The sequence below is a fragment of the Ovis canadensis genome, chromosome X (assembly GCF_042477335.2).
Source record: "Ovis canadensis isolate MfBH-ARS-UI-01 breed Bighorn chromosome X, ARS-UI_OviCan_v2, whole genome shotgun sequence".
Taxonomy (NCBI): Eukaryota; Metazoa; Chordata; class Mammalia; order Artiodactyla; family Bovidae; genus Ovis; species Ovis canadensis.
The window spans coordinates 121,135,982-121,152,513 of NC_091727.1; the positions used below are offsets into that span (position 1 = coordinate 121,135,982).

Below are 16,532 nucleotides of genomic sequence, written 5' to 3' on the forward strand. Positions count from 1 at the left end.
GAAATAGCTGTTCATGAGCACAGCAGTTAGTGTGTCATAAGCCTGTGTTATCCTCTTTGGAAACCCAAACAATTGAATGCAACACAATAGCTCTTAGGAGCTATAAAATTAACAAAGAACTAGAGCAAGGTTAACTGATCTTTACAGAAATTACAAAATTCTTAGAAGTTAGTTACAAAATTCTTTAAAAATTCTATTTATATTACCACAGGTGGTGCTAGTGATAAAGAACCCACCTGCTGATGCAGGAGACAAAAGAGACATGGGTTCCATCCCTGGGTCAGGAAGACCCCCTGGAGGAGGGCATGGCAACCCACTCCAGCATTCTTGCCTGGAGAATCCCATGGCTAGGGGAGCTACAGTCTATATGGTCATAAAAGAGTTGGACACGACTAAAGCGACTTAGCACACAGTGCTATAATAAAGCCTATTATTGTATCATGTGTTGTATCATATCAGTATTGTGCACATATTGTATCATGGCTCTTACAAGCTAACAAAGCTATATAATAAATACCTGTAATGCTTTTATGGCAAGTATTAGCCCCAGTCCAAATACAGACCACAACAACTTCAACTGTATTCTTACCTAGGAGGCAGGGTTTTTCTAGAGCCTCTCCTTGACAGTGTTGCAGGCACCTTATGTAGTTCACTGTGTTAACCATTACCTGAGTAAGAATGCTGCGTTCCTTCACTGGACAGCTCTGAAGTTCCTCCCAGAGCACAAATCCCTTCTTTCCTGTTGATGGCTTTGCGGAAGGTTTTGGCTATATCACTGCTTTTTACCTCTTGGAAAATCTATTAATGAAAACATGTTGCTGATTCATAATTTTCAATCTGGCACAACCATAAGCATATTGATCTTCTTTTATATGCTGGTAACTTACATTCCCCCCACAGGTGATGAGTGTTAAAAGATAAGGCAAAACTAAGCTTGAATTTTTAAAATGCTAAACAAATACTTCAATACTGCTACCAAAAATGAAGTACCAGAAATCAACTGTACACACTTGTCAAAAACATTAAATGCCACATGCATTGGAATCTGCTTTAAGCCAAAAACTAGCATAGGTCAAAGGCATAGGTAAAATCTATAAATTTCCTAGAACAAGAAAGACTCTGTTCTTTTCCTGCAAAGACTGAAGGATTTCCCCCTTCTTTAAGCACGATACACAGTGCAAAGAAATATGGAAATTTTATAGTTCAACCAAAAAAAACCTATTTCTTATCCTGGAGTAGCTTGGTAACAGCTAGAACAGAATAATAAGGGGGAAAATATGCTTAGTTGGCTGCAGGCGATGAATAAACCCAGAAAAGAGGCTTTTCAGTGATTTTCTCTTCACAAGAAGGCACAATACCAGGATGGAACAAAGCAAATTTCACACCCTACTCTAACCGATTGACTGAATGACTGGACATTTCAAAGGTCTGCCTATCTAAGTCTGAAATACTGGAATTACCTAACCTCCAGTGTGTTCCTGAGCTATCAATGTGCGTGGCTAAATTAGCCACCACCAGAAAAACAAGAGCAAGATGTAGTATTTTGATAAAAACTCTTTTAAAAGTTGTTTGGAACACACCAGGCTTATTGAAGGAAACTTAGAACCCTAATGGAAAAGTCACTAAGCAAATAGAAGATAACTCAAAGGCCTTTAGCATTATTGACAAGTACATACTCATACACACACCTCAGGAGGGGTAGCCTATATGTGAAGGTCACAAAACAGAGTCGTGGTATTTAGCAGTTCAGGCTCTGTCTGTGACAGCAGGCATGAGCAGGCATGAAATACAGCCCACACTTCCCTAAGCAGGCCTGGGGTCTTGTGCAAGACTGTGGCAGGCAGAAACACGAGTGCCTTTTCACATTTAGTCTTTCCAGGAGGACACCTTTTTGTAATTAATTGACCAAGAGAGTGACTTTTGTAACCAGTAGGAAAGTTGCTGTAACCCTGTCACAAAGTCATCTTTTCCTGTTACCATCCTTAAATCCTGGTCTTCCTTGGACTTATAAACACAATTATTTTATTTAGGAAAATGGTAAGCACGAAGTTTTACAAAATCAAGCTTATTTACTTTCTATAGCTGTGATTTTATGCTATGCCTATAATTTCAGAGGTGGACTTTAAGAATGGGTGTGTGTGTTTGTGTGTGTGCACGCCTCCATCTATTATGTATAATATATAGACACACATAAACTGACTACCAATGAAATCACTCTTCCTTCTTTCTGGCCATTATACTGACTGCTATTAAATATCAATAGTGTGGAGCTGATTCATGTACTCTGGGTAATTTTCAAATTATTAAAATCATTTTTACTCACACTCTGATTTCAACTGGAATTTCATTTATTTCCCTGTACCCATCCAAGCCAAGGTTATACAACAAAATGGTTGCTTGGGAATATAGCAGTTTTCATTGTGATACATTTTGTTCAAACAGGTCTCTTTTTGGTAACTATCCATATGCTCAGTGAAAAAGCAATATTCACTATCCCACCTCGTTCTGAACTTTACTTCATTTAGTAGAACAGTGTCTAGTAAACTAAAATCCAAAATCTAAGTCTTTTCCTCAAGACTGAGATACTATAAATCACTGGAATGACAAAAAAAAGCTCCCAATGTGACTGCCTTGGAGTTACTGCCTCAGAATAACATATGAAAAGTTAATTTTCTTATTACAATTATTTTTGTCTTAAGGATCATTACCTTCTAAAATTAGGTTGCTTCCGTGATCACAATTTCAGCTGAAAAAATCCAAATTTGCATATATCATGCAAAAGAGGAGTAACAAACAATAATCATTAAAAAAAAGAATCTCTACAATATTCTAATACAATTACATAGCTCTACATAAACCCCTGATGCTTGAGAATGACATGTTGAATGCAAAGATGCAATTAAATTAGTTACATTTTCAATTGTCTTACAAAATATACATGACCTTGCTTTGCTAAATATCTTTAAACAAATTCTTCCAGCCAAGTGCAAATTTGCAGTTTCATAGTATTTTCATCTGTTCTTTGTATTTTAAACAAATGTTAAAAGATAGGAGATGACTGAAGATTTATGTATTTGTTCAATGGATTCACCATGTGAGAATGAACACTTTATTTTCTACTTTAGTAAAGAAATCTCTCCAGTGGATGATAAGACAATTTCAGTATAAGCCTTGGCTTAACAAAAATCTCTGAAATCAGAGAAAACACCAGGCCAGCTACTGTGCTGGAGAGTTGTCAATGAATCTATTCAAAGCTGCCTGTTGTGATACTAATGAGCTCACTGTTCCACGCTGTTTTCCCTCCAGGAGGAGGGACTTGCTTTATCATGTATGAACAAACTCCTGGTGCACACTGCTCTCTCTGGTTCTATACATCTTTTCCAGTCTCTTTTATGAAACATATATGTCCTATACTCCTTTTGAAAGTGTCATCACCTTCCTAGATGAACACTAGTGGTCAAACCAAAGCAATGCAGAGACATAAGAGTTTAAGAAAGAAAGATTTCAGAAAAAATTGCAAAAAAATATGACTGGCTTCCAGTGTTTGAGGTTTGTTTCCAATATAGTAGGTTTGAAGTTTTACTTTTCGGAAATCTGTTGTAGGCCTAAACTTAGTAATAATAGGAAGAGGACATTGCCTGTTTAATAAATAGAAATAACTACCAACAACTAATACTTCTATAGTATTTGCTATATACCAGGCACAGTTCTAAGCACTTTGCTTATATGAAGTTATTATCTCTATGATATACTGGTCTTTTTATAGATGTAGGAAAATACCGTACTACAATCTAAGAAGTATAAAAATCTAGTAACTTAGTTTTGAAATACTCAAGAGAAACAAGATCAGCTAATATATATTTAATTTTAATGTGTGAAGTTTACATATAATTTGGGGACTCTTTTCTGCCATATATATATATATATATATATATATATATACATCCTTCTCCAAAATTAATATAGACATTTTGTTGGTAGCCTGGTTTGCAATTAATACCTTTTAAGCAGCAATTTAAATAAAAACCAAAAATCTAACATGCAAGAACATGTTTATTTCTATTTCCTTATGTTAATCCCTGATAGGAATAATGTGCTTCTGTTAGGGGAAGCACACTGACTGAAACCGCCCACCCTGGCCAGGCACCATAATAACCATTTGCATGAGTTGTTTTATGATAGGAGGTCCTGGTAAGGAACAGGGAACTAATAAGCCACCACCAACCGGAAGAGTTCAGAAAAGGTCGAAAGGAGATAGCACATGTCCGACCACCTCGCAGAATCCTTCTCTCTGGCATCCATCTTGGCTGAACAAGGTGTGCACCACCAGGAGGGACTCTGAGTCAGAATGATTGGCTAAAGACAACCTGGAAACTAATCCCATCACCATAAAACCCAAGACTTCGAGCCAGGTGGCAGAGCTGTCCTCCTGGGTTCCCTTACCCTACTGCTCTCCACCCAGGTGCCCTTTCCCAATAAAATCTCTTGCTTTGTCAGCACATGGGTCTCCTCGGACAATTCATTTCTGAGTATTAGACAAGAGCCCAGTTTCGGGGCCTGGAAGGGGTCCCCCTTCCTGCAACACTTCCTTTTTCTCAGATAACTAGGATCTACCATATTTTGCCTAATGATTTGTAAGAGGTTTCATTGATGACAAGGCAGATGGGAATGGGCAGATGTCTGCTTGGTTAATCATACACCCATCTTTCTTTCAGTACAGTCATGGTGGTGTCATTCTGAAACTTCAGGTGAGTTATTTTACTGTCTTCCTTTCCAAATTTTTGAACAAAGAGGGGTAACTGACAAAGCCATTAGTTCCCTGTGTAATGTTGGGCAATTCACTTCCTTTTTGAGAAACTCAGGCTTTTTTTTTTTAATTTGAGAAATGAAGTAGTATAAACATATTGATTTCTTCCAATTCTAAAACATCTATGTTTTAACCAACAAGGTTCTCATTAGTATTTTATTTTTTAAAAAGTCCCGGGTGATGCCAAAATTATGAAGCTTATTATTCACTTTTAAAGAAAATATGAGGTTAGTCACAGCCACAAACAGCTGTGTGGAATCAGCAACATTTCAAAATATACAAAATTAGATATTTCCCTAAGATGATTTTTTTCAAAGACAGTTTCATAACCGTCTCCTTAAAAATACGGGCACACTGCACATCTTAAAATTCTGAGCAGCAAACTATATCAAAAGTAAGCAATCGTAGTTCACCACCACTCTAAGCTGCTTTAAATTCACAATTAAACATGCAGTTACAAGAGGGGCAAGTTATACATCAGAGGACATGCAAGTGCTCACATTGCAAGTCAATTGCAACTTACTATTGAACACAGGATTTAAAACAAAAGGCTTTGGCAATAACTGGAGGCAAAAAAATGGTGGGGAGGAAATCAGTATTGCAAAAGAAGATAGCAAGAACTATAATAACATTATAATTCTGGCCCTTGTGCATTTTAAAACAGTAATGCTCCCTTCCTCCCTGCCCCACCCCCAGGCAAATGCTATCTATCAGAAGAGCAGACATCATTACTTAGTCAAATTTGCTTCTGGAACTCTCTAGGTGTTCTAAAGGGGCTAATTCTAATAGGAGAAAATATATCAGAATTTCACTTGCTATATTGAGCTGTGGTTACTGATGGGAGTATATGTTATCATTTCAGGTGTCTTGGGGCAAAAACAAACCTTAGAAAAGATAGGAGTGCTAGGAAGTTTGTGATAATATTAGGCACTAATTACTATCTCTAATACACATAAGGAATGCCAAATAAGATCTAGTCAAACTCAGTCTTAAATCAATAATAAAATGATGAAATCTTAAGAGTGTTCTTATTTGAGGAAACAGCTATTCTTTAATATCTATCTCAAATACTTTGTCAATGAATATGGATGGAAAATGTCCTATGTCCAGAAAAATTTTGACCCCACTAGCTAGCAGCTAAAAGCATTAAATTTCAATAATGAGTACCACACACACACTCTGCTAAGCGCGGAGTATGGAACACTAGGTGCTTGGGAGTAGAATTAAGAAATCAGCCCCTAACCTTGAAGAGTATTTGATGATACTAGAAAAGAAAACAAGAATTTTAACTGCTTCTTCCAATGGATTAAAAAGATATGTTTCTAACTTTTAATTATCAAAATCATCATCCTCGGGAAAATGGTACAGTTAACTACTACTGCCACAAGATTAGCAAACATGTTTTTAATCAGAAAGTTGAACTCAGGAAGCTTCCAAGACTGTGAGCCAGGGTGTATCATTAACGTTTGGGACCACGCTGTTCACCTATAGAAAGAGCACTTAAAGGATGTGATTTCACACCTTGAAAAATGTTCTTTAATTACGCCTCCCCCTAAGGAGACTGTTCACCTTACACAGCAAGCAGAGTGTTATATCTTTTATTCTGTCAGTGTTTTTTTATCAGTTTTTTTGTTAAGATATTCTAATGGCTAAAGGAATGAGCTAAATATAGTGGGTGAGATGAGAGAAATTTTATTAGTTATAACAATACTACTATGATATATTTAGGAACTTAATAGGACTTATTACTAAAAAAACCCACAAGACAAAGAAGCAATCACTACTTCTAATAAATGGTAGGTTTTCACATACTTACATAAACAAATTCGTCAAAACTTATCTTCCCATCTTTATTCCTGTCGCCATCCAGCATGAGTTTTTGAATAATTTCTCTCACTTTATATCCAGGTAATGGCATATTAGCTTCCTTGAAAAGCTCATGAAGTTCATAGTCACAAATGAATCCATTGCTGTTGAGGTCTTTTTGATAAGGGAAAACAAGCAAAAAAGGAAATAAATTAACCTACAGAATATTTTTCTTCATTTTAGACTCATTTCTTAAAGCTTAAAGTTTATTAGCTCGCCTAAATACAATATTATCCTTTCTTATTGTTTGCTACCTAAAGAGGTCTGAAAGGGAAATGCAAATTTTAACTGAAAGGGCATGGCTTGTATCATGTTTCTTGTATTTTGAACTGTATAAGTAGCTTTGCTTAAAAATAGCATCCCTCATATTAGGAAAGCACAGTTATCTAATAAAATTATCATTAAATCATAAAGCTGACAGACTTCAGAATAGATTATACACCAATAAAACACTGCCATGCTATAAAACAATTCTTACTGTAGCTATTTAGGAGTTTTATGCCCCTTATTCTCCCCTTTGTCAAAGATAACAGTTTGTGATTAATGCTAATTATATTATATAGAACACCTGAAATATGCTATCCTCTTGAGTGCCAATTGTTTCAAGAGTTAATGTAAATAAATGTTAATACAAAACAAATACAGAGTTCATAAAAATAAATGCAGTCATAAGTAATGCAAATGTTTAAATGAAGTCTACAAATAATTTTAAAATTTTTGTGCTTTCATAATTTTAACAGGGTATCTAAGTGCTGATAATGCTTATTCTGAAACAATTAAAAATGGAAAAAAAATGATCAATGACTAAAAGTTAATTTATTGGAAAAGAGGGCTAATTTCCTAAGGTGTAATTTTTTAGTAAAGACTGTTGGACTTTGACCAGCTATTTCATAAACTTAAATGTTCAGAAATGCTTTTGATTCCTTAGCTCCTACACTGATTTTCATATATAAATTTAATTATAATAGAGGGAAACAATCTGAATAGAGAAATGACTCAAGATGATGCCAACACCATTTAAGAAGATATACTATGAAGTTAATCTATTTGATATATTACTTAAAAACTGTACCAAAACAAAAAATAAAACAAAATTGCACCAAATACTGTTCCTAAGATTGGAGATACTGCAACCAATGAAATAAAGTCTTGCTAGACAAAAGCTCACCTTCTCATGACAATAAGCAAGTAACATATAGCATAAATGCTATGAAGAAAAATAAAAGAGGGGTAAGGGGTTAGAATGGGGGCTATTTTGCCCTCCAGGGAACATTCAGTGCATAAAGGCCAAGAATGCTACTAAAAATCCTCCAGTGCATATGACCCCCACTCCCACTCCTATCCTGCAACACAGAATTGTGCAGCTCAACATTTCAGTAACGCTGAAGTTGAAGAACCCTGGGTTATAGTGACAGGTGGGGATATGGGTGATGGTGGGAGTGCTATTTAGAGAGAATCATCAAGGATGGCCACTTTGACGAGGTAATATTTGAATGAAGACTTAACCTGAGGTAAGAAAGTGAATCATGTGGCTATTTGTGGGGGGCAGATTTTAGGTAAAGGAAAGAGCAAATGCAGTCTGTGATGTGGAAATGTGCCTGACGTGTTTTGGGGACAGCAAAGATCCAGTATGACTTGAGCAGAGTGAGCAAAGGACAAAATGAGAGATGAGGTCAGGGAACTGATCATGGAAGCTCTTATAGGGCATGGTACACACTCTGGATTTTCTTCTAAGTGTGATTGTGAAGCAAAATTGATATTAGCCAATGTAGGCCAAATATTAAAATATTAAATCCCCTGTGTGAAACCATTTCCCTAATAAACTGAAAGCTGATGAAATTGTTATGTTTAGTTTTAATGAAGTATATGATTCTAGAGTCAAATATTCTTAAGCATAGATTACCATATTTTAAATCTATCAATTAAAATATTCATACTTTTAAAGCATCATCACCAAAGTACCCAACACTTCTGAAAATAGTTCACTAATAGTTCCTTCAAGGTAAAGTACTTGATTCCTCTTAGGGCACATCTTCACTGTTTTTGCTTTGAACGTATAAAAGGCCATACATCAAACACTTTATTAGTGTTTATATGCAGAAATCAATCCAGCGACGACATCTGCATTTGCTAAAAAGAACAAAGTAATCCACATGGCACTGTGGTAGGATTTTAGCAACTTCTGATGAATGAAATTCTTGGGTTTAAATACACCTTTCCCCATGCATATACCAATCTGTTTCTCCCATTTTCTTTAAAAAGCAAAAAGACCACTCAGTTCTAGGGAGTGTGACAAAGCGAAAGATACACAGCATACACAAGAGGGAGTAATGTGACACAAGCTCTAACTACATTTAATTTGCCTAAGTCATCTCTCCAGATCCTAGTTTTCTCATCTGTAAAAGGGGGGCTTCATTTGATCTTAGGGAAGATCCCCTTTTAGCTCTAAAAAACTGGAGATAAAAAACCATCATACATATGAAAAACAAATATAGAGTAATAACATTCTGATCATTATTAAACCTCAGTATCCAACCACCATATTCCTTCATTTTATTATATCTATAGAGAAGGAGACGGCATATTCCTTTTGACTATTGAAACTTTGTCCACACAAGCAGTTTCTGATAGAAAGATATTTTAAAACATACTCTATTTTCCTCTGACTTCTGAAATGACATATCAGAACATAATTTAATTGTGTTACTTACTCCACCTTGGACCTAGCATGTTGTTCTTTTTGTATTCTCAGTGATATAATAGAAGTGGAAGGCAGAGATGTTTATTTTTTATCTATTATGCTGGAGAACTATAATGAATTCAAAACTACATGAAACTGACAGAGGAACTGAGTCTAGTCTATCCGGCAGTTTCTTTGCTTTAGGTAGAAGAGAGGTGCAGGCAATGGGGGAACTACCACTTGTGTGCACCCTCTCTGAAATAACCTCTCTTGAGCATTAATTAGAAGCTCACTGATGTGATTAAAAGATGCCAGGAAATAGCCACCCTAAAATATAACTAGCATAAAATAACCACATGTGGAAATACCATTTTGAAGTAAGAGAAGTAATAACAGATGCTTTTAGCAATGGACAGAAATGTTTTAAAGGGGGTCTGGAGGAATATGAATTTGTCATTACCTGACAATCTTATGAGATTGTAAAAATCTCTTGATAAAGATTCTCCTAAATCTTTCTCCAACCCCAGTATGTAGCACAGTTTCTTGCACAGAATAAGCCGAGGGAAAAATTATTTTTGTTGAACCAGTGATCCTGAAGTATTTTTAAATTAATTTTTATTGGAGTATACTTGATTTACAATGTTGTTGGTTTCTGCTGTACAGCAAAGTGAATCAATCAGTTATACATATACATATACCTACTCTTTTTTAGATTCTATTCCCATGTAAGTCATTACAGAATATTGAGCGTTCTCTGTGCTATACAGTAGGTTCTTATTAGGATCCTCAAGTATTAAACCAGGAAAATAATGCTCTAATCTAATGAGCATTTTAAAAACATAAATAAGCCAACAACAATGAGCAAAAAATGAAGAAATAGCACTGATAGACTGAATGGCACTCCATCAGGAAACCCTGAGGACAAAAATATCCCTTAAATAACATTCAATCTCATTCCCTTTGTTCTAATTCTGTCCCCACCCAGCAGCCTTCAGATCTGTAATTTGGTTTTCTAAGTGAACACACCCACCAAGGAGTATCCAAGTAGACTACCAGTGATGGCTGGCAGGTCAGGACCTCTCTCTCATTCTAAATGTAGAAACGTGCTTTGACTTTATTAAGAAAAACTGTGCACTTGCATAGCATGAATCAACCTCCAGAGCAAATCAAGTACCTATTCTGTGGCAGGCACAGGGCTAGACACCAAAGATACAGAATTAACCAGACAGAACGTCTGGTTCTTACTTGAAACTGTGGCTTCAAAATCCTTATAAAGTCTGGAGTTACTTGGAATCTCTCTCCTGTATCTTTCCTGGTATGGCAAAAGAATAGTTGACCATGTGTCATCTTCTTCTACATATTTGTAAAGTTTTACCTTTTACCTACTCTGTTTCTCCATATTTTAAAAGCAGAGCAAGCGTGTACTACCTCCTGAGATCAAAGGCATTTTAGTGTTAGTACTAGTAAATTACTGCAAGGCTTTCTGTCTCTAAATCATACCTTTTGAAGAAAACAATTTTAATTTCAATAAGAAGGCAGAGGGAGCCTTAAAAGGCAGCTTGAGATTAATTTTAGAAAATCTCCCAGCTGCTAAAGTACTTGAAAGACAAAATAGGGTGCAATTACTTTAAAAGAGTTTTAGGCTAATTTTATTCCCAATCTCCAGCCAAAACACACACAAAACAGTTTTAACAACTGGAAATCACAACCTCCTGGCATAATGGTAGTCCCTTATTTTCTCATTAAAGCTGTCAATATTCTGGAGGCCCTTTCTGGCTCATTTGCCCCTTCTTCATTAACTACTCATTGGCATGGGGTGGAACAAGTTTTGCATTTCGAACACTCTTCTGTTCCAGCATTGTATTTTTGACCACCTGATAACATAGACATTATCATACAGCCTATATTATCTAGAGCATTTTCAATGTTTCTGTAAGCATGGGTCTCAACTTTTTGGTTCAGAAAATATGGTCAGTGTGGGTAGACACTGACGGGCTAGAGAGAGGAGGGGAGAAGAAACTCCACCTACCTATTGAACAAAGTTCCCACATAGAGTCCAGAGCTAAATTTCAAGAAATGAATCAAGTGTTCTATTTTTAAAGAAAAATTGCTATACTTAAACACACACACACACACACACACACACACACACAGACAAAGATGCTCCCAAGGGTGTACCAGAGAGGCCTCTGTCTTTTATACTGGCTGCTAAATTCATCAGAAAGGAATCAAATGTTTTTATCAACAGATTCTGTCTGTCTGTCTGTCTATGATGACACGTGTAGATTCACATCTGCACTTAAAAAAACAAACAAAAAAAAAACACAAAACCTTACTATGCTCTTAAGAAGTATTATTTTAGATGTCAGTTAACTCGCCCCAAACCCTCCCCCCAAGTAACCTTAAAGTAAATAAACTTATTATACAGCCATGTTCCTGCAGAAGTTTGAATCACACCAAGAATGCATATCCTTAAAAGGAAATGTTTTCCCTCCCCTTGCATCCTGTTATTTAAGCTATTTTAAGTACTTGTCTGGAGAAAGCTGAGCCAGAATTCAAGTGGTTTTGATTTTAGCTGCTGTTTTACACTGCCCATGTCCAGGTGGAATGTGGTGCAATCTATCACTTCAAATGCATCTTTTGGGGTGCTACTTTGTCTTATAAATCTGACAGTGAGAAAAACCGGGATTTCCCTTGACTCTTAGGTTTTGTGTGTGTGTGTGTGTGTGTGTGTGTGTGTGTGTGTGTGTGTCTGTATGTCTGTGTGTTGCTTTATCCAGCCTTGATCCTGTCTAAATGTAGTGTCTTTCTTTATAAACAGGTCACATGTCTGTGTCCTCATCTGCGATACATATGCAACTTCTTTACTAACCCACTGTGGACAGTGCTCATTAGGACTTAAAGAAGAAAACCAATCAAGTGCAGATGCACATCCTTTACAAAATGCTGTGTTTAAAAGTTCCATTTAGTTTAACCAATAAACTCCACAATTTTTTGCACTAAAAAATGACAAAAGGAATCGATGTATCTAGCAATAATGGATTTACACACACACATGATCCTGACCTCCTGTGAAAGCACACAAAATATTAATTTAAGACTCAGCCAAGAAATTTGTGCAGAAGAATTTAGATTATATTCCATCCTCAGATCTAAGCAATAAAGTTGAGCTTTCATTTGCCATTAAAACTTTAGAAAAGGGAGATGCTAAACATCTCCAGATGCTTAGATAAACACGGGTTTTGTCTTTCCCAACTTATACCTTTTGAGGTAGCTCATTCCAGCAAATACATAAAAGAGGCCGTTTAATGAGTCCCAGCTAACAGTAGAATAGAGGTTGCTACCAAAGATTTCATCCTAATAATGGATCCCCAAAGGTGGAGGTCAAGTACAGCTGAAGGCTGGACAAGATTAGAGGGCTAGAGACCAGGCAATCAAGAATGTTGTCTATCAACTGTTTCCCAACTCAAAATTTCCAACTCAAAATTGGCCATGATTTCCCACCTGCTGCCACTGGGAACACTTTTAACATGTTTAAGTGGGAACACTTAAAATATATATACACACACACACACAAGAACACACACACACATATGTATGCTCCTGCTCTTACCCAACACACCTATAATCTGTACACCTATCTTCTACACAGTCAAAACATGGCTATCAGACTATCCTGAGAACTTAATTTCCAATCAGTTCAGTTTACTTCAGTCACTCAGTCATGTCTGACTCTTTGCGACCCCATGAATTGCAGCACACCAGGCCCCCCTGTCCATCACCAACTCCTGGAGTTGACTCAGACTCACGTCCATCAAATCAGTGATGCCATCCAGCCATCTCATCCTCTGTCGTCCCCTTCTCCTCCTGCCCACAATCCCTCCCAGCAGGAGTCTTTTCCAATGAGTCAACTCTTCGCATGAGGTGGCCAAAGTACTGGAGTTTCAGCTTCAGCATCATTCCCTCCAAAGAAATCCCAGGGCTGATCTCCTTCAGAATGGACTGGTTGGATCTCCTTGCAGTCCAAGGGACTCTCTAGAGTCTTCTCCAACACCACACTTCAAAAGCATCAATTCTTTGGCACTCAGCTTTCTTCACAGTCCAACTCTCACATCCATACATGACCACTGGAAAAACCATAGCCTTGACTAGATGGAACGTTGTTGGCAAAATAATGTCTCTGCTTTTAAATATGCTATCGAGGTTGGTCATAACTTTCCTTCCAAGGAGTAAGCGTCTTTTAATTTCATGGCTGCAGTCACCATCTGCAGTGATTTTGGATAATTAACCAGACAGCACAGTGAAAGAGCACTGGTCTGTTTATTTATTTATTTATTTGGTTGGGCTGTAGTTTTTAATTTTTCAATATAAATTTATTTATTTTAATTCGAGGCTAATTACTTTACAATATTGTAGTGGTTTTGCCATACACTGACATGGATCCATCACAGGTGTACGTGTGTTCCCCATCCTGAACACACCTCCCACCTCCCTCCTCATCCCATTCCTCTAGATCATCCCAGTGCACCAGCCCCGAGCACCTTGTCTCATTCATCGAACCTGGACTGGTGATCCATTTCACATATGATAATATACATGTTTCAGTGCCATTTTCCCAAATCATCCCACCCTAGCCCTCTCCACCAGAGTCCAAAAGACTGTTCTATACATCTGTGTCTCTTAGCTGTTACACATATAGGGTTATCATTACCATCTTTCTAGATTCCATATAAACGTATTAGTATACTGTATTGGTGTTTTTCTTTCTGGCTTACTTCACTCTATAATAGGCTCCAGTTTCATCCACCTCATTAGAACTGATTCAAATGTATTCTTTCTAATGGCTGAGTAATACTCCATTGTGTATATGTACCACTGCTTTCTAATCCATTCCTCTGCCAATGGACATCTAGGTTGCTTCCATGTCCTGGCTATTATAAACAGTGCTGTGATGTACATTGGGGTACACGTGTCTCTTTCAATTCTGGTTTCCTCGGTGTCTATGCCCAGCAGTGGGATTGCTGGGTCATATGGCAGTTCTATTTCCAGTTTGTTAAGGAATCTCCACACTGTTCTCCATAGTGGCTGTACTAGTTTGCATTCCCACCAACAGTATAAGAGGGTTCCCCTTGCTCCAAACCCTCTCCAGCATTTATTGCTTGTAAACTTTTAGATAGTAGCCATTCTGACTGGCGTGAAATGGTACCTCATTGTGGTTTTGATTTGCATTTCTCTGATAAAGAGTGATGTTGAACATCTTTTCATGTATTTATTAGCCATCTGTATGTGTTCTTTGGAGAAAAGTCTGTTTAGGTCTTTGGCCCATTTTTTGATTGGGTTGTTTATTTTTCTGAAATTGAGCTGCAAGAGTTGCTTGAATATCTTTGACATTAATTCTTTGTCAGTTGCTTCAGACATGACTGAGTGACTGAACTGAACACCTATCCTACTCAAACTCTTCCAGAAAATTGCAGAGGAAGGTAAACTTCCAAACTCATTTTATGAGGCCACCATCACCCTAATACCCAAAGCAGGCAAATATGCCAAAACAAAACAAAACTATAAGCCAGTATCACTGATGAACATAGATGCAAAAATCCTTAACAAAATTTTAGCAATCAGAATCCAACAACATATTAAAAAGATCATACATCATGACCAAGTGGGCTTTATCCCAGGGATGCAAGGATTCCTTAATATCCCCAAATCAATCAATGTAATTCACCACATTAACAAATTGACAGATTAAAAACCATATGATTATCTCAATAGATGCAGAGAAAGCCTTTGACAAAATTCAATATCCATTGATGATAAAAACCGTCTAAAGAGCAGGAATAGAAGGAACATACCTCAACATAATAAACGCTATATATGACAAACCCACAGCAAACATTATCCTCAATGGGGAGAAATTGAAAGCATTTCCCCTACAGTCAGGAACAAGACAAGGGTGCCCACTCTCACCACTACTATTCAACACAGTTTTGGAAGTTTGGGCCACAGTGATCAGAGCAGAAAAAGAAATAATAGGAATCCAGATTGGAAAAGAAGAAGTAAAGCTCTCACTGTTTGCAGATGACATGATTCTCTACATAGAAAACCCTAAAGACTCCACCAGAAAATTACTAGAGCTAATCAATGAATATAGTAAATTTGCAGGATATAAAATTAACACACAGAAATCCCTTGCATTCCTATATACTAACAATGAGGAAACAGAAAGAGAAATTAAGGAAACAATTCCATTCACCATTGCAACAGAAAGAATAAAATACTTAGGAATATATCTACCTAAAGAAACTAAAGACCTATATATAGAAAACTATAAAACACTGGTGAAAGAAATCAAAGAGGACACAAATAGATGGAGAAATATACCATGTTAATGGATTGAAAGAATCAATGTAGTGAAAATGAATATACTACCCAAAGCAATCTATAGATTCAGTGCAATCCCTATCAAGCTACCAAGGGTATTTTCCACAGAACTAGAACAAATAATTTGTATGGGAAATACAAAAAACCTTGAATAGCCAAAGAAATCTTGAGAAAGAGGAATGGAACTGGAGGAATCAACCTGCCTAACTTCAGGCTCTACTACAAAGCTACAGTCATCAAGACAGTATGGTACTGGCATAAAGACAGAAATATAGATCAATGAAACAAAGTAGAAAGCCCAGAGATAAATCCATGCATCTATGGACACCTTATCCTCAACAAAAGAGGCAAGAATATACAATGGAGAAAAGACAATCTCTTTAACAAGTGGTGCTGAGAAAACTGGTCAATCACTTGTAAAAGAATAAAACTAGAATGCTTTCTAACGCCATACAAAAAATAAACTCAAAATAGATTAAAGATCTAAATGTAAGACCAGAAACTATAAAACTCCTAGAGGAAAACATAGGCAAAACCCTCTCTGACATAAATCACAGCAGTATCCTCTATGACCCACCTCCAGAGTAATGGAAATAAAGGCAAAAATAAACAAATGGGGCCTAATTAAACTTAAAAGCTTTTGCACAACAAAGGACACTCTAAGCAAGGGGAAAAGACAGCCTTGAGTGTCTTTTATTAAAACCAATACAGTATTGTAAAGTAAAATAAAGTAAAAAAAAAAAAAGACAGCCTAAGTGTCTTTTAATTTCATAGCTCTTCTCTAAATTTTTGGTAGAA

The 16,532-nt window shown here is 36.7% G+C and overlaps 1 protein-coding gene across 2 annotated transcripts in view; it reads right to left on the reverse strand.

Moving 5' to 3' along the window:
- PLS3 (plastin 3) overlaps positions 1 to 16,532 on the reverse strand; it is a 100,191-nt gene that overhangs the window by 26,135 nt on the left and 57,524 nt on the right. For both annotated transcript variants that reach the window (XM_070290873.1, XM_070290874.1), the window contains 2 exons: positions 6,624 to 6,787; positions 669 to 798 (listed from right to left, as the gene is read on the reverse strand). In XM_070290873.1, coding sequence (XP_070146974.1) covers positions 669 to 798; positions 6,624 to 6,787 — 294 coding nt within the window. The remainder of the gene's footprint in view (positions 1 to 668; positions 799 to 6,623; positions 6,788 to 16,532) is intronic.